Raw genomic sequence first — 24031 nt, forward strand, 5'->3', positions numbered from 1 at the left:
GACAACGTGCACCGTCCTCTTCGCGGATGGTATCCGGTGCCTTCTAAAGCCCGGCGTCTGAATACGTTCGGCAGCACCTCCTCTGAAAATCCAGGGTATCTTTCTTCCTTAGACAATGGTTTGTCTAGTTCTACGGTGAATTCTGGTATGCATATTGTTGAGGTGTTTTCATACGAACAATGTTGTACAAGTTCATGCTCTTAAAGGAGTACTGACACGAAATTTTTATGTTACGTTTTTTTCGTTGCTATGCGTGCCTACCAGCCCACTAATCATAGAATGACAGATTAGACGGTCGAGCGCAGCGTAAACATTCATTTACGGCGTCGTTTATTCGTGCCAGTTTCGGTTTCGACAAAAAAACGCCGAGCGGCCGCCATGACAGCATGTATCACATGGCGTCACCATTCTTGCCGTATCGCTGCCTCTCTGGAAGCGCGCGTGAGCGAGCGCACGCGCGCGCCCAGACCGGCCGAGGTCTTCGCCGTCCCCACAGGCCCGGGCAGCATGACGTCAGTCCCAAAACCATGACGTGTACACACGCCCGAGCAGCGCGCGCCAACCACAGCCAGCGCGTCGGCTTCGTCACGGGAGCCCCGACGTCGGCAGTTTGGGGCACGTAGCAGATGATGTCACGTCGGCCCGCTCTGGGCTTTCTCGTGCGGGCGAAGATTAAAATGGATTTTAAATATGTTTCGCTGAACGGTTGCTGTTGAAACTTGCTGGGAGATATCTCCTGGTAGAAAGGAAGCGTTTTACATAGTTATCTCAGCTTTGAAATTTCGTGTCAGTACTCCTTTAAGCATACACATGTGGGTATCGGCCAAGGATTTATGAACAACTAACCAAATAAATAGGTTACATTTATTACAATCAACAGCAATAGCAGCAGGCGGATCAATATATGACTTGATGCTATAATTTGGCGCACATTTGTGAGCTGAAGTTCCCTATCTTTCATTATTAAATTCTATGCCTGTGTGGGCGTACACTAATATAAACGGTGCCAATCAAACAAATTACTTGAATTCGAAATTCCAAACAATCAACCGACCTCAATTAATTAACCAACTGAAACGCTCTGCACACCTGAGGTCGCCCTAAATTATTTTAGTCCGCTGTTCGAATAATTTTGTCCCATCTTATGATTTCGCTGTTCATTATTTAGCTGTAATAAGCTATGCTGAATTGCTACACATCGATGAAGCACGTTTCATGGCCAAGTAAAAACTTTTGCTTGTTAGCAACCATGTAACCGAAACCGAAACTGAGAGGCAGTTCTTTTACAAGCACTGCCAGCGATGTAGACATCAGCTTTCTCGCTTTCTTTTCTTCTTTTTTTTCTGCGATTTTTGCATGTATTTTTGGTCAGCTGGCAGCGGCGGCGGCGGCGGCCATGTGACCACCAGGCGTGACGCATTGTGCATGCAATGGGTGCCTCCGTCGGGCCGGCGGGATATCGTCAGCTACCGTCTCGAGCGTGCCCTGTCGTCGCCGCCTGCGTTATTGATATGACCTTGCGGCCAAACAACGGCCCAGCCGGGGGGCACTTGTCGGCAACGGATGCGTGACGGCTTGGCTCAACACTTCTCCCAGCCGAGGCCGCGTGCAACAGGTGATCGCGTCGTGTCCATGTTCACTGGCCCTTATTGACAGCGCCGCATCCCCGCTTTACTCGCTTCTGCCAGACTTTATTCGTCTGGACGGAATTGTCGGCCACTTTTCCTCGTAGTTATCGGGCGTCAAGGGGGACGTCTCACCGTCGGTTCCCCCGACATCCGAAACCGGCGTGAAAAGAAATCGAGATCGTTACCGTTTTCAGTTCGATACCAGCTCGAGCTTGTAACCGGCGACAAGCGTTCAGTTTGCCTTGTTTTAATGCGTGGTATTTTGTAAATGTGCGGAGATGGACGGTTAACCGCGACGGGTACCGGTTTTGTTTCCTCTTTCGTAGTTTGCATCAAGATGCCCAAAACCTTGGAAAAGAGGCTCTCTGAGCGGACTTGCAGCAATGGCGATTTGAAGAGGAGCCGAGCGAGTAAGTTGACGAGTTCAACGCACGTGCGTAAACATTTGCTTTCAGTGCAGCGTTGCGGTTTCCGTATGAGCAGCTGATCTAAAGTGTTTGCTTGAACTCGCAGTTCAAGAACCGCGGTGTCAGAGAGTTGAACTTACTCTGCAATCTAAACAAATTACGTCGGCCGGAATTCTTTACAGCATTTAGTTTTGCAACGAGCCGGAAAACTTTCCTCTAACGTTGTTTCTATTTTTATTGTGTGTGTGGAGGGGGAAAGGGGGTATATAAAGCTGAGCCATATGTTGTAGTTGACTGAAAACGCAGTTTAAACGCCTGCAGCCTCACTGCACATCTTCGCTAGAAACTCTCGAATCAAGGGATGTTTAAACCACATTACTTTTCAGGAGTGCCCCAAGCTGCCGACATCGTGGAAGTGTTGAAGAAACAATTGGCATTTCTGTCAGGTATGCTGTTATCAAGGGCCGTTTGTCCTTTTTTGCATGCCTGTTTACCGCTTGTGATATGACATATAAGCATGTCATAGTCGTCTAAGCATTCAGAAAAAAAAAGAAGTTGTACAGCCGTAAATATTGCTTATGCCCGAAGTGTGCAGTTTGTTTCTTATTTGGCCATAACGGTGCACTCGCTGAGGCAGCTTGCTGTAAGCTGAGCGAAGCTACGCAGCTGTTGTAGTATTTATAACAACACTGGTGTGCTGTAGGCAAAGCTAGGCGTAGGATGTGAGAATGATTAATCCGTATCTAGCTACGCTGAAAGGTTACTGCTTCGTATAGGATTTGAGGAATGCCAGACGTAAGCAACAACATGCGGAAGTGCATCCAAAGCTGAGGTCAGTACATCGCTACACCGCTGTGTAGTATTTGTTACGACGTACTCAGGCTTGCATGCAATTTTTGTTTTTGCACGAGTGCAATCTTGAAAGCGTTCGAGTTTTGCCGAACGCACAGGTGTGATGGCGTGGATAAAGAAATACCCGTGACGCAGTTGACAGATAAGAATACCTTGGTGCTTGTAGAAATGGCTGCACAAATAAGGATAGGAAGATGGCCTCTCTTGTGTTGCGAGCCAGTTAAGGGGCTTCAAATGGCACGAGTGTAACGGGGGTGTGCAGGAGATTGGCGGACTTTTCTTTCACTTTGTACAACACAAAGTGTGATACATTGCGTTACTGGGCAAGAATGAATTTTTCACGTAGCAGTTTAGTTTATTTATTTATTTGACATACCCTCAATCGCTTTTGCATTGTAGAGGGGAGTGGGTTACAGAACGTAAGTTGACACAAATGCGGCAAAAACATAAAAAAAAATGGTGACTGACTTTGTGAATGATTTGATAACAGTATTTAAAAGTAAACCAACAGAACCAACAAAACACAGCAAAAACCACGCACACGCAAAAGTATCAAAACCCGACAATTAATCAATCATGCGGCATCATCACCCAAAAAGAAGGCACATAAAGTTTGTCGAAACAGAGAAAAGTCCGATTGTTATGCTGTTTCTCAAGTGTGGTGTGTTATCTTTTATCGCAAACTGTTATCAACAATTTCTTCTTGAATCTAGTACGCTCATTTAGGTTCCGTACAAGGATAGAGTATTACAAACCTTGCTCATTGTAGTGGAATGTAGGAAGTGCAGTGTTTGTTTTGAATAGTGACCCTAGACCCCCCCCCCCCCCCCCTTTAGCTACAGTTGTTGAATTTTGAAAGCAGCTTCAAACATCCTCCTTTACTCGTTTGTTTTGTTTGGCACAACACCAATATACGCAGCTGGCTTTCATTTCTGTTTTCAAAACAATGTCTCTGAGTCAGGCTGACATGACAGTGACAAATTGCAGAAAAAAGGGAAGCGAGAAACTGCAGGGATTGAGGCAAGATGCTTCTTTTTCGGGTTTTTCGTGTGACTGCCAACATTCGGGCAGCGCTGTTGTTAACAACAATGCACCGAGAGACGCATGGTCTTGGTCCCTGACCGTGGGCCTTTGGATGAGGCATTTTGTTCATTTCGAAGCCTGACATAAGTGTGCGAAGATTTTATGTGGGGCTTGTCATTTTGAACTCGCAATATAATCTAGAAATGCTCGTTTTGTTGGTACTGTTGCCGTTGGTTTGCTTCGTACCTGTTTACAAAGGGTTGTTCGTTTTTGGGTTTTATATTTTGTTTGAAATCGTGGGTTAAAAATAGGGTCCTGTTTCTTAAAAAACTGATAATTGGGGAGAAATAAGGTCTTTCGTAAAACCATTCTGAAATTGAAATTTTTTCAGCTTAAACGTACATTTTCGAAGGTAGCGCGAGCTTCTTAACTCATTTAAATTGGTGTTTGTTTCAAGGTGGTAATTGGGGGGGGGGCATCAGGGTTTTTCAGCAAATGCTCCCCGAAATTTGGCATTTGTCTGGAAATGAATCAGTAATGACGACAGGAAAGGGCATCGAGAACTTTTAAGAAATGAAACATTTTATCCACGAAAAGCTGGTTATCGATATTTCACTCATCCTCGTTTGCATCCATTATTATCTCCATCCTTCAATGAGTCGGTCTTAATTCGAGACCTGTCTGGTCGTTGAGCGTATCTCAACTTGGAGAAAGTTATCTCAGCAACACAGCTTCCAATAGCTAGGCCCAACAATGTCAGTGCAGCGTTTTTGCTAGCCTGGTCGGAATAGAGAGCGGTAGAGTCATGCCAATACTCAATGAGTTTGGAAGCTGTGTTTCTGGGGCTAGGTTCCAGCAAGTACTGGTTGAGAGCATCAGACCGTCATTGCACGGTTGTGCAGATCGCTACTTTGTCAAAATCCAGTCGGGGAGAAATCGGGTTCAAACCGGTTATGAAAAATATTCGGGGTGTAAGAATCGGGTTAAATCGGATTTTACCCGAAAGCGAACAACCCTATGCATATGCTGGTTCTATGGCTTTCGGTGTGGTGATCACTCCAAATGTTCCAATGCAGGTGGAGTGGACAAGAATGGCTGCACGTTGCTTTGCGTGCCCGCGCCGTGCGATGACTTCATGTTGCAAGACTTCCAGGAAACGCTACTCTACCTTAGGGGTCTTATGGAGTGAGCCCCTCTTTTGCAACAAAGCTTTCTTGCGCTGAGTTCTGACCAATATTGTGGGTTCTGACCAAAACAACTTTTCTTTTAAAAGCGGCACTATAATGGCACCGCTTGTTTTGTGCCATTGCGCTGTCAAAACCAAACCCCACACCGCACGCAGGCCTCTGTCCACACAGTTCAAAATGGCGGCATCGCCCCCCAGCCCCTAAGTGGCTAATGGCTCGTCTAGTAATGGCTACAATACTTTCTTTTCTGGGTGGCGCTAGCTGTGCGCCACTTCTCTCAATTTCACTTGGAAATTGGCGCGTGTTTCAAAATCCTCGAATCCAAGCTGACCCTTGAGTTTGATATATCAGTATTTCAAAAAAACTGTCAGCTTAGATTCGAATAAATACGGTAGCTCATAGTGAAGTTGTAAACTTTAGAGAATATCCGTCTTCTCGAAATTCATAGCTATCTACGGAGAGAGTATGGTCACAGTAAACGGCTGTAAATTTCATTTCGTAAAAACTATACCAAAGCAAATGATATGACAATTAATTTATAATTTATTTTAAGGAAGTTATGTGTATGTGTCTTATCAGATCTGTATAATAATTCGCTGTGCACAGCTAAATATTGTCCTGTGGGAGCTACTTTTCTGATGGAGGCGAAAAGCAAAAATGCCCGTGTGGTCGTGATTTCGGCGCACGTTAAAGATCCCCAGGTGGTCAAAATTAATCCGGCGGTCTCCACTATGGCATGCGTCACACTGCCTGCGTAATGCCGGCGTGTTAAACCCCATAATCAAATCAAAATCGATCAGAACCCAATATCCATGATTACAGTAGCGAAAGAGCTGTTATTTTTTTTCAATTCTTCTGCTGTTGGTACTTCATCATTTTTTGTTCCCCTGTTTGTCCATTTGTGTAAGCAGTTATTCAACTGCAAAGTTGCGTTTTGTCAGGGCTTGCAAGCTTCCAGTCTGTTGCATCTCACTTTGCAAGGCCGTGTGATCTTTATTTTGTTCTACGTACCGACAGCTGAAATTTTCAAACAAGGTATTTACTGTTGTGGTCTTTTAATAAGAGCCCCGTGCAACTTTTAATTAATTCAAAGGACAAAAAACTTTGTAACCCAGGCAACTGTTAATCGGATTAGTCTACATTTGATCGCGAGTATGCCTGGAGTGGCTGTTTTAATCCGTAGCCCTCCGCTACAGCGTACCTCATAGCCCAGGTTCAGCTTTCTGCATGTTTAATTTCAGTTTGAACTGACGGGTTTCCGCCCACTGCTCATACTCCCTGAAATTGTTACGCGATGCAGTGCGTGTACTGGTTATTCGAAATTAGTTTTCATTGTTGTAGCAACCACAGGACTCAGCAGAGGGCTTACAGGGCTAGGTAAGAATGAATGGTCAGTGTTAGGGAAGCTGTTCCCACTGTAGGCGCTTCACGCTGACTGTGTGTCCCCGCATACAAGTTTTGTGGAATTGGGAACCGTCCACAATTGTAGGGATAGCGCCTACAAATGCGGCTGTGTTAACAAACATTGCAGCTGTTTCATGCCTATCGAAGCATAACCACTGTCCACGAGGTGTAAACTTCTAACGTTCCGCACTCTGTGAAAATTGTGCACGATGTCATTTGCTGAGGCACGTGGACAGGTGCACAGTCAAATTTAACTGGTCCCGGCCATGAAATGCATTTTACCCAACAACAGATACGTTTTTGATGTTGTGGTGAAAGCTTATCAGTGCTCACTTGTCTGACCGCTGTTAAACTTTGAAGTTGTATCGAGACTTTTTCTTTTTGTTTTTTGCATCGCTGCCTGGCCAGTGAGGATGATGATGATGGAAGAATAACTGCTGTGATTCAAGGGGACGGGGCATGGGGCGGCAGGCTTGAGAGTGTCAAGTCAGCACTACAGGTGAGAGATCTGCGTAGTCCTTGTCATCCTTTTCTTCTTACTAGGATGTTATCCTGAGGGGAAGAAGAGACGTGCTAATTGGTAATTTGGTGTCAGCGTTAAGTGGGCCAAGTTGGGCTACTACAAAAGGATACACCACCTAGTAAACTGGACAAGGGAAGTTGTCGACAAATTCAGTTCAAGACTTTTTTTGACGAAAAACATGCAGGTTGTGTGCGAGTGTAACGTTAAAATGGGCACAGAGATGTGTAACTGATGCTAGTTTAACTTTTTCAGTGCATTGTTTAGTGTGTTGTAGCTGCTAGACACTAAGCACGTGATGTGTGTTTGTGTAACACTCATATGACATGCAGCAAACTGTCGTTGTAGCCAAATAATATGATTCAAATTACATATGCCATCATTTGATATTATCCATCATCCCAATGCGGTATATGTACAGACAGAGAGACAGACATGCACGGCACACCTAAGTCTGTTACTTGTTGACCTCTTCTTAGTTGGCTACTAGTGGCTGTTAGTTGGCTATTCAGGTACCGTATTTTCCGGTGTATAAGTCGCGTTTTTTTTCTGAAATTTTCGTTGGTGTGTCTTATCGACCGGTGCGACTTGTGTATGGAATAAATCTGGTTCGCGGCGGCCGCGCGTGGCCAGTGCACGTTGAGACACAGCTCTATGGTGTAAATCAATCTCAAGTCTACGGGTACGGCATTTCTCATAGCCCATATGTTGCTTCGGGACATTGCACCAAAGAATTTGCAGCTCTTTCTAGTCAAAAAGAATGATAATGGCCTGCGACAACCACGCGCCACTTTCGGCTACGCGCAGTAACTACAGTTCAGAATAAATTCAAAGTAACATCAAACTGGGTTGCAAAAACAAAATGCAGCTCATGAATTATTACAGACAGTTACTCTGAAGGAGGTAAATGTGCTGCTAATTTTTAAAATGACAGCTTGGAGATAAGCCTTGATTTTCGTGCCACTTCCCGTCGCGTCACTTCCGTCCGCCATGACACCTTTATTGCGCTGATTTACGACAGCACACAAGAGACGCGCGACGTTTGGAGAGGTGGCGAAATGGGTCTCCGACTCTTGGGACTCCATTTCTACAAAAACAGTTGTAGCCGGGTTGATAAAGGCCGGAGTAATTCGGTCCGCGAGTGGTAACGATGTAGGCGAAGAAGACGTCAGGGAGTCGGAGGACAACAGTGATGCACCGGTGGAACTCCCACTGAAGATACTGAATTATTTGTTAGCGAGTCTGAGGAAAAAGATTTCGATGGTTTTGCCTAAACGCCGGCTGTAAGTACATGACATATGGGGTATCCATAAACCATTTTTGAGAAGTTAGTTATGTCCAGACTTTGGATGTTATATGCCCGTGTCTAGCCCTGCTTACAAGGGGATGCGTTAATAGGCGGCGGCCGCCGCAACCATGTACTTTCACCGCACTTTCTAACGATCTGATTCACTATTAGTTTACCTAATTAACAAGTGCGTCTTATATACCGGTGCGTCTTATACAACGGTGCGACTTATATAGGGTTTTTTTTTTAGAAAAACTGTCATTTTGAGGGTGTGCGACTTATAGACCGGAAATTACGGTATACCGTAAATTCAGATGCATTGAGTGCAAGTACTGGACTAAAAGATCACTTCAGTTGGCTTTACATGAAGCAAGCAAACAACAGCGGAAAATGCACCTTTCATTGCAACAAGTCTTAAATATTTTAGCCAGCACTGTTATCTGCTACATTATCGAGTATGTTAACTGGACACATATACAAAGCCTTTCTTTTTTTCCCAAAATATTTGACGGATTATTACGTTATTGGAGGCTCTCATCAATCTAGAGTTTCTTGTTTCGAATCTCCAAGTGTTTGACAGTAACAAGTTGTGACTGGTAGGCGTTTTTTTTTTTTTTTTCAAAAACATTAATACATATTTTAAAGTGGATTTGTAAGTAAGGTAACCATACCAGAAGCTTTATATTTGAAGTACCACCGTTTGTATTTTAATTTAGCTGAGGAAAGGGGGATGTGTCAAAGAGGGGACTGTAGAAGCCAGTACTGTATTTTTGCGGGTATAACATGCACCAAATATGTGAAAATTTCCGTGGCAAAGTAGGTAGCAATGCGAATAATACACTTTTTTTTTTTAGTGTAGCTTCACGGTGAGGTGGGTTGTGCCGTAAAGCTCCTATACAGTAACACTAAGCCTTCCATGGCAGTGATTGTGCAAAACATACAAGGAAGAAAAAACAAGGACGAGTGCACTGTAACAACTTAATTTTATTAGTGAATTATGACTTTCGCCTTGCAGTCAGTGTATTCTACTTGCTAAATATACGCTTTTTCTGTCTGCGTAGCATGTGGTGTGTTGCTTGAGCAGTAGCTTTGGTGCAGCCTTTCTTCTATCAAATGTGCGAGCAATACGCAAGGACCTTTCTTTTTTTTTTATTGCAGCGGGCTGAAAGTGGGGTTGCGGATTATATCCAGGGGCAAATTATACGCGTGAAAATACGGTAACGGACAGATGTGGGTTATTTATTTTTATTATTATTAACTCATTTCCAGAAATATTTGCATACTGCAGTGCCACCTTGGGAACACTTGAATACTGTTCATCTGCACGTCACACGGCAGTTTTGAAAGCAGAAGTGCCCTTGCTCAGCGATGCCGTGCACCAAATTTTTGTTTGCTTGTGTGTCTTTTTAGTTCCTTCCAGTGCCATGGCACTGGCTCGCTCTGCATTTGAGACTTAGTTATAATGTTCGTCATCCTTTGTCATCTGCTATTTGTGTGCTAGATGCAGACTCGCTCTGTCTGCCGTCACTGTTGTTTCGTCCTTTATCTCGGGTCGTTGCACTTAGCCCTTGCCGATTCACCACGCGAGGAGTGCACACCTGCTGTGGACTCGCCTGTGTGTGCAAACGAAGAGCTCTTCCTTGTTCTGTACTTTCAATGAGCAGATTATCGCAAGCGATGGTTCGTTGTTGCGTACAGCCGTGCAAAACCAGTAGGTTTTGCACGGTTTTGCAACGAGTTCCGCGTCACTGTGCTAAATGAGCCATGTCAATGTCTGAGAAAAAAAAAAACCTGAAGAGAACTGGATTTCATCACAGGCATTTACACGGGCAGGCGGTCGTAGCCAACTTTGCCTTCTGTTGGTTTGGAAAGTAACTTCGAGGGAGCTGCTACAAGCGTGGTAGCAATTATTAGGAAAATTTAACAGCCTTGAAGGAGTTCACGTCTTCAGTGCTCCCTTCATTGGCAAAAAAAAATTTGTTTTTGCTCAAAAAGGTTAGAACTGTCACACATAAAATAGCTGTGCTGGGACTACTTCTACACAAAATCAGGCCCTTCCTGTTAAAGGGGCCGTGCAGATAAAACACAAGCTTGGTTCATTTCAAAGATTGCCTTATTAGAACTATACTGACACCACTTTTAACGTACACATCACTCAAATAAGCTATATTATTAGGAAAAAATGGAATGGCCATGCAACCCACTAGCTCATTTCTCGCAACAGAACCTATGATGTCATATGCCCAGCTGTGCGGTTGGCTGAGGCCCGCAAAAGCAAACGCAAGTTAGGCAGGGCTTATAAGCTTGGTGAACGAGCTATTTGCACTTAAATTTAGGACACATTCTTTTTATAGCAGTTAGAATGGTGGGGTACACAGTGGAAGTTACAAAAGTGCACTTAGCTGCACAGCACTGCGGCGCTTTGGGCTTTTCTCAAACGACACTGGTTGATTGGCGAAAGGGACACGGTGTCTTACGTGACCATATTTGTCGAGGGAACAGCATGTTTCACGAAAGGATTATTTTCTACCTTAACAAAAAATGCCAGGTACAAATATGGTCAAAAACAAAGCAAAGGCAGAAAACGGCCCACCGCTGTAGATGGCGCCATCTGGGTTGACTAACGGTAAACAAGGCTCCGCAGCACACTATGTTTAGCTTGAAGACCTGTTCTTGTGATGTCATTGCGGACGTCATGAAAACACACAATTTGGTGGGAGAATCAAAATTTTAACTAAAATTAATTTCTCAGTGAATAAAGCGTCATTTGCGTCTGGACAAGCACTGGGGACACTATAAAACACACAATCTTTAGAATGGCCCCTTTAAGTTTAGTATGGAGACTGACGAAGCTTCGCGCAAAAAGAAAGCTCCTCAGCATAGAACAGAAGTTCTAGAAATTTGAATGGCTGAAAATGCTAAAAAATCTGCTAGTCAAGCATAGGGATATGTTACCAGTATGGTTTATTTGTTTCCGTTTAGGTTTGTGCAGCTAACTGGCAGATCTGGACTGACCACTATGTTCTGGGCACTAGTCGATATCATAAGTACTGATTGGTACAGTTGATTGGTTTGAACGCTGCATTTTATACTACAAATTGCTGGTTGCACCATTAGTGAAGCGAAGCTATGAAGTTGAATATTAAATTTAGCACCAACTGACTGATTGCAATGACTTTTCTTAGCAATATCTCAGTGCACTGGCTCCCGTAGGTGCTGGCTGTGTGAGCAGGTTGTTATCTATAAAGCGGGTCGTGACTCGGGATGAACCTTTTTTGTTGAAAAAATATTCTCTTTGCTCACAAACAACGCAAACTAATTAATAAATTTGGACATCACTAGCCTTATGGTTATTGAAACCAGTAAAGGGCCTGATACGAGAGAATACAAGAAGGACACGAGGACATGGGTTCGATTCCTGGCCGCGGCATCCGCTTTATTGATGGAGGCAAAAAGCAAAAATGCCCAGGTGTACGAGATTTCGGCGCACGTTAAAGATATCCAGGTGGTCAAAATTAATCCAGAGCCCACCGCTACAGCACGCTTCATCGCCTGCATTGCATCGGCACGTTAAATCCCACAATCAATCAATCAGAACACAAGGAGGAGAGTACACACATACACAGCACTCTGTTCATGCTCTCTCTCTTGTTGTTGTTGTTTTGCGCTGTTTATTTGTTTTAAAAATGTGTGTATTTGCCCAGTCTTCCATTCTAGCCCGATGAGCCAGTTTGCGGCTTAAAAAAATCGTAGAGCCATCATAGGTAGCCCATTCATTTGTCTCGCTGGCTTCTGTTACGCAGGATGTACTGGGGTCGAGATTGAGCGCCATCCTAGTCTACCATCCCCAGAAGTCCTGGGACGGCCGATCCTCTTTTCGGGAAAAGCATTCATCACTGGTGAGTGAACTCGTGTGGCTCCTCTGAGTGCACCTCAAAGGCAACGTCTCCCAACATCTGCTTTTTATTCTCATTGTAATAACATTTCTTGACAAAGCCTTCAAAGTGTGTGCATAGCTTAATTTGTTGCGGTTCATAGCTTCAACATCAAATGCCACAAAATATTTGATGTCTTCGTTTACTGCCAATATTATGCAAGCCAAGATATGTTGCAGTCTAGGCACATTCTTCTACAGTTGAAACTCGTTATAAAAGGCATGTATGTAAGAAATAATTGGGTATAAGAGGCACTATTCACCCACATGGATGGCCGATCTTTGTTTCCCATTAATTTGACCTCTTTTATAACAGACATCAGATGTAGAAGATAGTTGGTTATAAAGGACAAGTTAACCTTGAATTTTGGTAAACAATCTCACTTCTAACAGACCTTTTAACTTCAGATGCAGTGCCTCCTGTCACTAACTGTAGTTGCTTCCATTGTGGAAACACAGGGGGACGACCGACGCCCACAGTCGCCATTTATTATAACTTCAGCAAACACACAGTGGTGTGGTTCAGTCAGCTATGAAACGGCGACGAGGAACCTTGCCAATGGAAATGCAACGTACAGAAGTAGTTAAAGCTTACCGCCATGCGTACGAGTGGGACAGTGCATGTGGGCGTTGGAGCCAGCCAAGAATACCGGGAGTGCCAATGGGCTCTCCCTATCGTGTAGCTCCCAATCAAGAAGCATCGCAGATGTTGAGTCCTGCAAGCATAATGAATAGCCTGAGCACACAGCGGAAGAAGGAGCTGTGCGCTCTGGCTGTTCTTCAGGCTTGTGAACTCGACGTCTGTGATTAATCTTCCGTAAACAGTGAGAGAAGAGAACGCTTGTAGAAGCTGTTGTAAAAAACAGTGTAAATATAGTCATGAAGCAAACAAAGATTCAGAACTATTTCATAAATTCTCGGGGTGAAACATAAACTAGAATGAATCTTTTGCAACAAGCTCTAGCGTACTTTTGAGCTTAGTTTAGTCGTACGGTGCCCACATTGAACTAGGGTCTGATTAGTAAGGGAAAACATGGTTCCCTGCTTATAAGAGACATCTCGTATAAGAGACAGATACTGCTCCCTGGTACATGTATCTTATAAAGGGGTTCAAGTGTAGTTTCATTTTTTTTGGGGGGGGGGCGATTGATTGTGTTCATTACGAAACAAAGGGCAATGATCAAACACTCCATCTCAGCAAGTTTGTGGACTTACTTGACTTGCCTGCATACAAACATGAATAGTGTAGAGTGCTGAATGTCCTCAGTGATCTGTAATCCAAAGCTGCAGCATTGTCGTGTGATTTGGTATAGCTGCAACATCTTTTCTTCACTTTTTTTCTCATTGCAGGTGAAGATTGTGACCCAAGCAAAATTGTTCAAGCTGGTCAGTCCACTTCAGCTGGCACCGGAATTCGGCGGCACCTTGCAGTACGACCACCTCGACTGGCTCAGCAGGCAGTTGGTTAGTGAACTCGTAATCGTTGGCAGTTTGAACGTCTCCAAAACTGCACATGTAGGCTACAACGAACACTTGTATATTCCAGTTAGGTGCGGGCTGGGATTCAGTAAATTTGTTGCGGCTGTTTTTTAGTGCACACGTGCTCATGTGGCTTTTAAGGGGGGACACTGCTGTTAAAACAGCTTCCTTTAATTGTTAAGTAAACTCTGAAACTTGTCAGTGTTGCTGCTTTTTTTTTTGCTGATTTCAAAAATGGTATTATTTTTGAGTCAGTCAATTAGTTGCCAAGATAATTAGAGATAATTAGCCATTTTTGGATAATTGAGATAATTAGCCATGTTTGGAGGAACAATAGACAAAACACTGCTAGTCACAGCACTGTAATCTTTATATTTTCCAATAGTACAATGAACCCTGGTGAGTGCAATAAGTGAATCGGTTTTTTGAAGCACCCCTTGCAACTAATCTTACAGCTCATTATACTTTGGTGGCACCAGTGGTAAGGAACCATTTTGAGTGCCCATTTAAAACAGTGAAGTTTAATGAGCTGTAAAATCAGTCCTAAGCGGTGCATCAAAAAACTGCTTTAATTATTGCACTCACCAGGGTTCATAGCATTGGCAAATATAAAGATTACAGTTCTGTGACTAGCAGTGTTTTGTCTATTGTTCCTCCAAACATGGCTAATTATCTCTAATTATCTTGAGAAATAATTGACCAACTGAAAAAATAATGGCATATTTGAAATCAGTGGGGGAAAAGCAGCAAGACTGACAAGTTTCACAGAGTTTACTTAAAAGTTAAAAGAAATTGTTTTAAGAGCCATGTCCCCCCTTAGACTAAGCTGGTGAAAACAGTGCAAAAGAAAGAAATAACTGGCTGCAAAGCATATTGATTGCTTGATTTTGGCATTTAAGGCATCGAAGCTACCCCTGGGCTTAGAGGCGTGCCGTAGTGGAGGGCTGTGGATTGATTTCCACCACCTGTGGATCTTTAACGTGCACCAAAATCTCGTACACACACGGTTGTTTTTGCTTTTCACCTCCATCAGAGAAGCAGCCACTGTGGCTGGGATTAAAACTGCGTCCTCGTGCTCGGTAGCACAACGCCTTAGTCTCTGAGCCACCATGGTTAGAGGGAAAGCGCATTGTGGGACTTTTCCCCACCCTATTCAACAAATTTATCGCCCAAGGAAAGCTAATTGTGGAGCAAAATTTTTGTTCAATGGGGTGGGGGAAAAGCACAATGTAAAAAACGGTACGCCTTTAACTCTTTTGGACCGCGGAAAAATGGCCGATTTTGAGGGCTTCGAGAAAACTTTTTTTTTTCTCTTGAGCTACTGGACACATTTAGCATTGCTATCTGTGAAATTGTAGTCTATAGATTTCTCTTTAAAACACATCACAGCAGTTTTGTGAAGGACGTAATTACTGACAGTTTTTTGGTCAACGAAAAAAAAATGAAGAAAGTATACACAAAACACAAATAGGCGATCTTACTGAGCCTAAAAATTATTTTAGAAATTCTAAGATATGCGAAATGTTTCTACGTTCCTAACATCAACACTGTACACCAAGTTCTGGATTTTTGTGGGTTCACCAACCTAACGCCCCCTACGGCTGTGCCACTCCGCGAAGCTACTTGGGAGTCAGTCAGCCTGTCTAAAATATGCACCCAAGCATGCTTGTTTGCGTTCTCACACAAAATCTTTTATCACTGCAGTGGTGAAAAGCAAGAAAAACAAATTTAGCGCTCTTGAGAAGCAGTGTGCGTAGCTCCGCAGCACTAATTTTACATGAGCGCCAGGCTATCTTGAAGGTGAGAATGCGATACGGCAGGGTGCATTTGGCAAAATATCCCCACTGCACATTGTCCAGACCCTACACATGAAAGTAATACCGCAATCATTGGATATTAGGCACGTTTTGTTTATAATAAAACGCGAAGTCAAAAACTAACCTTCCCTGGCAGCATTTGTCGAAGTCTGAGTCTGTTGAATGGGATAGTCTTCATCAGAACTAAAATCTGAAGAAGCCACGTCATTGCTGGAGTCATCACTGCTGCTGGGGTAAAAAAAATCAGCAGCAGCAATGGCCGAAGTTCCTGAAACCCCGCTGTCCGACTGCAGAGTGCGCAGGGAAGGGAAACAGGACGCCATTTTCGCCCAACTCGCCGCTACCTTGTGTTCAAATTTCACTCATGACACTGTCTACGCACTCAAAATGTAAATAAACGGCAACGAAACCGATAAAGGGGTTTCCAATGAGCACACCAGATGGCGTCAGTTTCCAAATAGCGCCGTTTTTCATTTTTGCGGGAGGTTTGAAATTCATCGTTCACCCGTGAACGATGATTTTCACGGGTCACGAAAGAGTTAATGTCATCCTTTATGTGATCTTCTTGCACGGATCTTCTTGCACGGTGCTGTAGGGGCATCATGGCCCAATGCGCATTGCGGTGAAGCTGCACCAAAGGAAACACCTCGCATATAATCCGCACCTCTAGTTAACCCCGGAAATTTTCACATTTTTGGTGCGGGTTGTACGTGCGAAAATATGGTATGTTGTCTTTTTCGCAAGCCCGCCCTCGCCATTCAAAGTCCACACTGAGCTGTGTTGAAGGCGATTAGATAACAGAGATAACGCAGCAGCGGATGCGATGGGAGAAATGGGTCAGTGAACAAACAGAGCGGGGGTGTTTGTAAACAAGTTTTTTTTTAGCTATTTCTTATCTAAAGAAACACTGCATCATTATTTGAGGGTTGATAAAATTAACGTATGTACACTCTGCCATAGTGACATGAAAACATGGAAGCTAGAGTTCAACCACCTTCACAGAATGCAGTCAGAGCTACCAGGATGCCATTGTAGTCGTGACCAAATGCTAGATGCAACAAGATAATTTTGAGATCGCACTTTAACATACTTTTGTGTTATTGAGCACAATGAAATTTGCTGGCATTATTGGTTTATCGTGGCCAACATACATACTAGGATATACACTAAAAAGTTCACATTACGACTCATTTCGTAGGCATTTTCTAAGGCGTTGCGCTGCTGAGCACGAGGTCGCGGGTTCGATTCCCGGCCGCGGCGGCCGCTTTTCTGATGGAGGCGAAAAGCAAAAACGCCTGTGTGTACGAGATTTCGGCGCACGATAAAAATCCCCAGGTGGTCAAAATTAATCCGGAGCCCTCCACTACGGCGCGCCTCATCGCCTGCGTTGCGTCGGCGCGTTAAACCTTACAATCAATCAATCAATCGTAGGCATTTTCCCGCATCCCTTCTCTCCACTGAAGGGTTAGGGAAATGCCGGGTAACATTATTCGTTTTAAAACTCAGATTGCTGAATACTCTGCCGTACTGAATGAAACAAAAGTGGGCCCAATTGTAAGAGTTGTCTTAGCGGTAAAGTGGGGTGTAATTTGTTCTGGAATGCAGGAATCGGACCGTAAGTCGGAGCCATTTTCCAAGACCATATTGTTGCTGTGGAAGTACTCACCGATTCATGTAATCCCTCCAACTCCTGAGTCGGTTTTAGTCCATTAGATGGAATGAACTTCGTCTGACGAATTCTTTGAATTCATATTATTCCGAAATTTCTATCAGTTGTAATTCCCCGTGGTTTTTGGGGAATCCACATTCCCAGGAAACGCTTTCAAATTTTGGTTTTTTGGGTTGAATCTGCACTGCTGGGCCTATCATTTCAGCCAAAAGTTCGCAAAGCATGCGAGAACGCGCTAAATGTAGTAGTTTAAATGAGTTCTTAGCTGGCCTGTCGCGTGAGACCGTCTTCTAGGCTGGCATTTACCCGCTCCCCAGTAGTATGACACCCCTGTCATGCGACGCTTTCTTGCGGTCCCCTGAAAGTCCTATGGTCGGAGTTCCACTGTACCACAACCATGCAACGTATAAGGAGAAAGACTTTATTGAGCACAAGTGAACACCAGCCACGTGTTGCAGCTTCGCTGGTTAACCATCTGTACGGAGTGACCAGGCACTTTTTTTTTTTTTTTTTACCCCCTGTCCAAAAAACAGCTGCGGCAGCCAAGAATGTAATCTTGGGCCTGTTGTGAATCAGTGCGACGCATTCACTGAGTATTTGCAGTGGGCTAGGTGAACTTTCAACCAATGGTATGTACAGTAGAAACCCGATTACGCAATCTAAAAAAAAGTGAATGCCAGAATGCAGTGCAGGTTCCAATCATGCTGGTTCAAAACAAACCTTGTTTCCACAGTCCACTGTCGAGATTCTTGCCAGCCATTGCGAGCCATGGCACACACGATCACGCCAAACAAGTGGGGAAGCCTAAGCTTGGCAACATTACCATGTTGGCAATTCGCTGCTGAGTTGGGAAAAATGAACACCTGTACACTGCCCCTGCGATCACTGTGCAACAAGAGAGGCCAGTGGGGAGAGGGGAAAGCGGTTGCACAGAGGAGTAGGCTGGAGGGGAGAGGCACTGAAGATGAGACGGAGAAAAAAGCTATGCCAGGGAGAACCGATTAAGCGGGCTCAATGTCCGCGAAACAGGCCAGCAGCATAGAGTTTCATACTACTATACACTAGAGGGAAATGTGGCGCCACTGTCTAGGGGAGCCGCGCTTCAGCGAGAGTGCCGTCATGTACCGGACAGGCACGTTCCACTTGTCCTTGGCATGGCTCAGGAACAGGCTGAAAAGTTGCCTCTGGCTGCAAAAAAGCGACAATATTACTATAGAAGGTTCATCAAATTTGTTTTGTCATTATAAAATAGAACCCCCCGAAAGATTAATTTGTCAGTGATTATGCAGAAGCTTAATGCACGGTGAACAAGAAAAAAAATGTTACCCTTTTTTGTTCATTTTGGCTTCAAGACAAAAAAGAAGCCATATGGCTAGCCAAGCCAAGTAGGCAAGGAACGTCGCTAGCGGCATTGGGGCTGCGTGCGACTGCAGTGACAGATTTCCCTCTAGTGTATGAAACTCTATGGCCAGCAGTACTTTCATTTCATCCGCTGATCAGTCGCGTGCTTATTTAATAACCGAGGTTATTAATGCATTGTATGTGCTCGACTTTTCCATCGTAAGACCTGGGTTCGCGGAAAACCTCGGGGACATTTAACCAGGGTTCCACATTATATTGCTACTCGACCAGATTTAGGGGAAATCCCCAAGGTGGAGTAAGTTTCTGCGAAGGGAAGTTTCACATCCACGTCAATGCAGCCATACGGCTGCAAAGGAAAGCTATACAAGAAAAGTTCGCCCTGGTTAGCTCAGTTGGTAGAGCGACTGCTCCGGGTAAGCGGTGGTCACGGGTTCGAATCCTGGACCAGGACGAATTTTTCTTCAACTGCGATGTTCCTGAGAAAGCTGTATAGCTTTCCTTTGTAGCCGTATGGCTGCATTGAGGTGGATGTCAAGTTTTCCTTCGCAGTATATATTGCTGCATTGGCGCCATCAAAATTCTGCCATTGTTGTAGTATGTATTTATTTAGAATTCACTACAACTGCTCTCATACCTTGGCATACCTTTACGGTGGGATAACAAAAATCGTGTTCGTTGTAGGGTTAGTTTTCGAAATGCCCAACCTCTTGCAAGAACAAAATTTTGAGCCCTTTGCATGTTGGGGAATGACCTGCTAAATCATTTTTTTATTGTTGTTGGCAAAAGGAAAAGTTTTTAAGCTCATGTGCATGCCCGCGCTGTCGTAAAAAGGTTTAACAAAGGCCCAGTTGAATGTTCATCAAAACCCTGTCCCCAGAGAGCCTTGGGTAAGGCTACTTTCGAAAGAATCTCTTCCACAGTGCAGTTTAATGGCAGTGTTTATCTGCACTTGAGTCTTTGTAACGGAACTCTGGGCTTTATTGAACCTTGGTTTCAAGAAAAGGTGTGTAAAACGTGTATAACCTTTAACAGCACCTGACTGCATTTAATTAATGACGTTGCACTTCAGGAATGGTACGACAGCCAGTCAAGAGCTGCCCTTTCAAAAGAAGGGTACCTCTCACTTTCATTTTAGGAGAAAAACTGCACGTAAAGGAAAAGAGGGAATATATTACGACAGACAGGACGGGTGCAGATAGTCTCTCAAGCCCTCGTGATAGTCCCGCCCTTTATGCACAGTTTTTCTTTTTTGAAATGCAACACATACTATTCCAATAACAAGCTGTAGTACTGAAGCCTTCTCTCACTTTGGTGCCAATGCCACAAACTGACACTTTGCTCGTTCACCCCTCACGGTGTGCCTTGCCACTTGCAGGCTGTGGAGAAGTACGTGAAGGAAGTGCAGCTCCTGGTGAAGCACACGGACGGGGCACTGAGTGCCTGCCGTAGCAGCAGCAGCAGCCAGCCGGGCTCGGCCCATTCCCCTCGCATTCCCTTCGAGATTGGCCCCACCATGGTGGAGGTGATCGCCCGCACCATCCAGAGCGGTACGTGTCGTCGTGAACCCACGGGCCTTTGCTGCACGGGGGTGTGCACGTGTGTGTTTGGTGAACGCTCTGTTCGGTGGCACGGAGACAAAATGGAGGCAGCAACATCGCATTCTCGGTTTCAAAAAACTATGCAGGATTTTTGCAGTAATCAGAGTTTCCTTGCAGCACCAGAGGCCATCGGACATGGAGTTCCGATGATTTCAATCATCCCGCAAAAGCTAAAAACGGCACCTTGTGAACAACCAACGCCACCTGGCATATTTTTTGACAACGCCTTTTTTCATTTTATTATCTTTTGTTGACATTTCGTGTGTGGAGACGATGCCGAGAGTGAAATTTGAACCCGCAATGGCAGCGAGTTTCGCGAAAATGACGTCCGCTTCACGGCACGCACCAGCAAAAGTGGACAGCTGTGGCAAGGACTTTGGCAGCTGCTGCTGCTGATTTTTTTTACCCCAGCAGAGTGATGACTTTAACAATGACGTGGATTCGTCAGATTTTAGTTCTGATGAAGACGCTCCCATTCAACAGCCTCAGAGTTCGACAGGTGCTGCCGGGTTAGGTTAATTTTTTACTTTGCGCTGTATCTATAAACAAAATGTGCTTCCTGTCTGACGTCCATGGTATTACTTTCATGTGTAGGGTACGGACAAGGTGAAGCGGGGATATTTTGCCAAATGCACCGTGCCATATCTCATTAGCACCTTCAAGATAGCCTGGCAGTGTCAGATTAGTGCTGCGGAGCGATGCGCGCCGCTTCTCAAGAGTGCTAAATTTTTTTCTTGTTTTTTGCCACTGAACTGATAAGGATTTTGTGTGAGAACACAAGCAAGCATGCTTGGATGCATATTCTAGAGAGGTTGACTCACTCTTGAGTGTATTCGAGGAGTGGCACAGCCGTCAGTGCCTCTAGGTTGACGGGCCCACAAAAATCCAAAACTTGGTGTACAGCATTGATATGTATATTAAATCATAGCTTATAAATGTAGGTACAACTTGTATGTCTTAGAATTCCTAAAATAATTTTTAGGCTCAGTAAAATTGCCTATAGGCATTGTGTGTATACTTTCTTCGTGCATTTTTTTCTGTTTATTTGACCAATAAACTGTTCATAATTGTACCTTTCACAGAGCTGCTGTTCTGTGTTTGAGAGAGCAATCTGTATGCTACAATTTCATGCATAGCAATGCTAAATGTGTCCAGTAGCTCAAGAGAAAAAAGGTTTCGTGGAAGCACTTAAAATCAGCCGTTTTCCCACCGTAACGAAAGAGTTAAAGTGAACTTGTGCAACACAATTAACTATGAGAAAAGCACCAACGTCAAAGGAGCAGTCAAGAAGTGACGTGCACAGTTGAGCGTTCACAAATAGAATGCCGTGGAGTTTGCTGTGCATGCATTCATCTGAGAACATGGTCTTTTCCGGAGACAGCCAATCAGTTAAAGAACATTGTTGATCGAACAAGATTGTTAGACATTGCATATGACAGCAGGACCAAATCTGCGCTTGAAACGCAGGATAAGATAGCCAGACGCAACCACACACTAGTAACAGAACAAACGAATCCCGAGGCATAATTTGCAGCATCATTTGCACCTTTCTTTTGGTTTGTGATTGTGTGTAGCATATGTAGCAACACAATGCTTCCTAGTGATTGCATTTTGAACAACTTGAATTGAACCTCGATATAATAGAAGTCCCACTTGCAAGTGAAAACTTCATTAAGTTGCGAATTCTCTTAGATTGAGGCTTCTATGATTCGATGGAGTGAGACAAGGAAACAGAAAAAGGTTTCGTTACGTTGATGTGTTTTGTTCGGTCAGGGTCTATTATTGTGTTGAGGCTGCTACCATAAAAAAAAAAAGCGTAATGTAAAATTTGGTGGGATAGAAACAGAGTATCAAATGTATACAAGATAAGCATTTTTCTGCCTATATTTCTTCGTACCTGTTCTTTTTGGCTTTTTTTTACTTGTCTGTTATTGTGGAGTGCGGACAATGTCACCCATTTCTCAAGGGGGCACACTGGTCTTTGATCAGAAAGTGTATTTTTACAGTGATGGTGATGAAAATTGATGGACATGTGTAGTTTCTCATTCTGATTGTGGATGTGAAATTTGTTTTTGCGCAAAATGACTACATTAAAATTTATTCCCATTTTTATATTTAATTTTTTTACATCTGTTGTGAAAAAAAACTGCTCAAGTGATGCATATGAACAAGGTACCAGTGAACTGTGCTCAAATCAAGGAGTGCAATAAGAGGGACATTATCATTCTGTCTGGTCTGTAGCAGAAGTTACGACCGTGTGAAGTTCGGGCTTGGAAGGCAAAACCTGTTTTTCTGGTTCCCACCTTGGAAGCTCAAACTTCAAACTGTCGTAACTTCTGCTACAGGCCACATAGAATGATAATGGTGGTCTTATTGCACTCCTTGATTTGCACACAGTTCACTGGTACCTTGCTTAGCTTCATCCCTCCAGCAGTTTTTCCACAAAAGCTGTCAAAAATAAAATACAAGAATGGGAATAAATTTGAATGTAGTCATTTTACACAAAAACAAATTTTATATCTACAATGAAAATGAAACTACATATGTCCCTCAATTTTCATCATCACTGTAAAAATACACTTATTGATTACAGACCCATGTGCCCCCTCAACTCAAATGTAGGTACCTCTTGAACACTATTCAGCTCCTGTGGAGGCAGTAGCAGCACTCTTTTACCTATTTGGCACTACATTGAGAGATCTGACCTCTTTCTTTTGGGTGTGGCTATGGCAATACACTGTCTGCAGGCCAAAGGCTGCTGGACAGCCTTCAAGTTGACGTGGAGTTTGGCTTCAAGTCTCACTGCGGCCAACGAATGGCCAAGGAGAGGGCCAATGCATACCGAAAGGTAAAAATTTGGCGTTGGTTTTTCACTTCCTTTCTCTCGAGTATGATTTTGTAGCAAGCGCAAAAGTGTTCCCAGCAGTCTGTCGTTTGTGTAGGTTTGCGTTTTTTTCTTTCTCCCAAGGACTTGTGTGCGTTTGGGCTTCAGGGCCCCTTTAAAGGGACCCTGCAACACTCTTTGTGCAGTACAAGTAAACCTGCGCGACATTTAGATTAGACTTCCAGGAATACCCGAGCCAAATATTACACGTGCACGTGAAGCGGTAAGCGCGCAAATCGCCGTGAAAGACGCGGAAAAACCAACCGCGCTCTCTTCAATTCTCCTCATTATACACCCCTGGCATGGCCTCTGCGACGTCAATCGGGCCATGGCTGTCCTGGCTGTCCTATTGGCTGTCGCTGGTCAACTTCGCAGCTAAATTCTGGCATTTCCTGTGACGACCAGCCGTCGTCGGCGCTGTGTATGAACCTCTTCTATGTCTGAACCTGTCCGCATGCTTTTGGTGTTTCTTTTGTTTTGAGTGCGCACGGAGTTTTAGTGATTAACTAAATATTCCACTTTCAACGAGCCCACTCGACAACAAACGTTTATTGCCCCAAAAACGCCCTACCAGCCTGAGCGCTTGCTTGCGAGCAGGCCACCATGCCTGCTTTTTTGGGGCACCAGACCAGAAGTATACCCGTCGACGCTGCGGGGGAAAAGGACGTAACTCCCCGGCCTGTGACATATCGAAGGCCACCGAACAGAACGCCGTGCGCCGCTCCCCTGTCCAGGAGAGAGCGCGCAGCTTTTGTCTCCTTGTCCGCGGTTGAGTTGAGAGGGAGCATTTATGCGCGATTTTTCATCGCGCGTAGTTTTGGTGATAGTGAACGGATTTTCATAATTCTTGCGGGAGGAGATTGCTGGGACTTCACCCCAAAATACATTCCGAGTAGTCGATGGTAAGTGTTGCAGGGTCCCTTTAATTCTTTCGTGACTGCACCATAGGCCATTGTTCACGGGTGAACAATGATTTTCA

General features: G+C 44.2%; 1 protein-coding gene across 1 annotated transcript in view; it reads left to right on the plus strand.

Moving 5' to 3' along the window:
- The first annotated feature begins 1374 nt into the window (after positions 1-1374).
- Positions 1375-24031, plus strand: part of LOC144172284 (SEC14 domain and spectrin repeat-containing protein 1-B-like) — a 55247-nt gene continuing 32590 nt past the window's right edge. Inside the window, exons 1-9 of the mRNA XM_077701032.1 lie at positions 1375-1615; positions 1955-2038; positions 2422-2481; positions 4987-5095; positions 6910-7000; positions 12113-12208; positions 13594-13707; positions 19946-20117; positions 22916-23016. Of these exons, the coding sequence (XP_077557158.1) occupies positions 1564-1615; positions 1955-2038; positions 2422-2481; positions 4987-5095; positions 6910-7000; positions 12113-12208; positions 13594-13707; positions 19946-20117; positions 22916-23016 (879 nt within the window). The 5' untranslated portion in view covers positions 1375-1563. The remainder of the gene's footprint in view (positions 1616-1954; positions 2039-2421; positions 2482-4986; positions 5096-6909; positions 7001-12112; positions 12209-13593; positions 13708-19945; positions 20118-22915; positions 23017-24031) is intronic.

Source organism: Haemaphysalis longicornis, unplaced genomic scaffold, assembly GCF_048455015.1.
Source record: "Haemaphysalis longicornis isolate Haplotype H1 unplaced genomic scaffold, Haemaphysalis longicornis Haplotype H1 scaffold_20, whole genome shotgun sequence".
In the NCBI taxonomy this organism is placed as follows: domain Eukaryota; kingdom Metazoa; phylum Arthropoda; class Arachnida; order Ixodida; family Ixodidae; genus Haemaphysalis; species Haemaphysalis longicornis.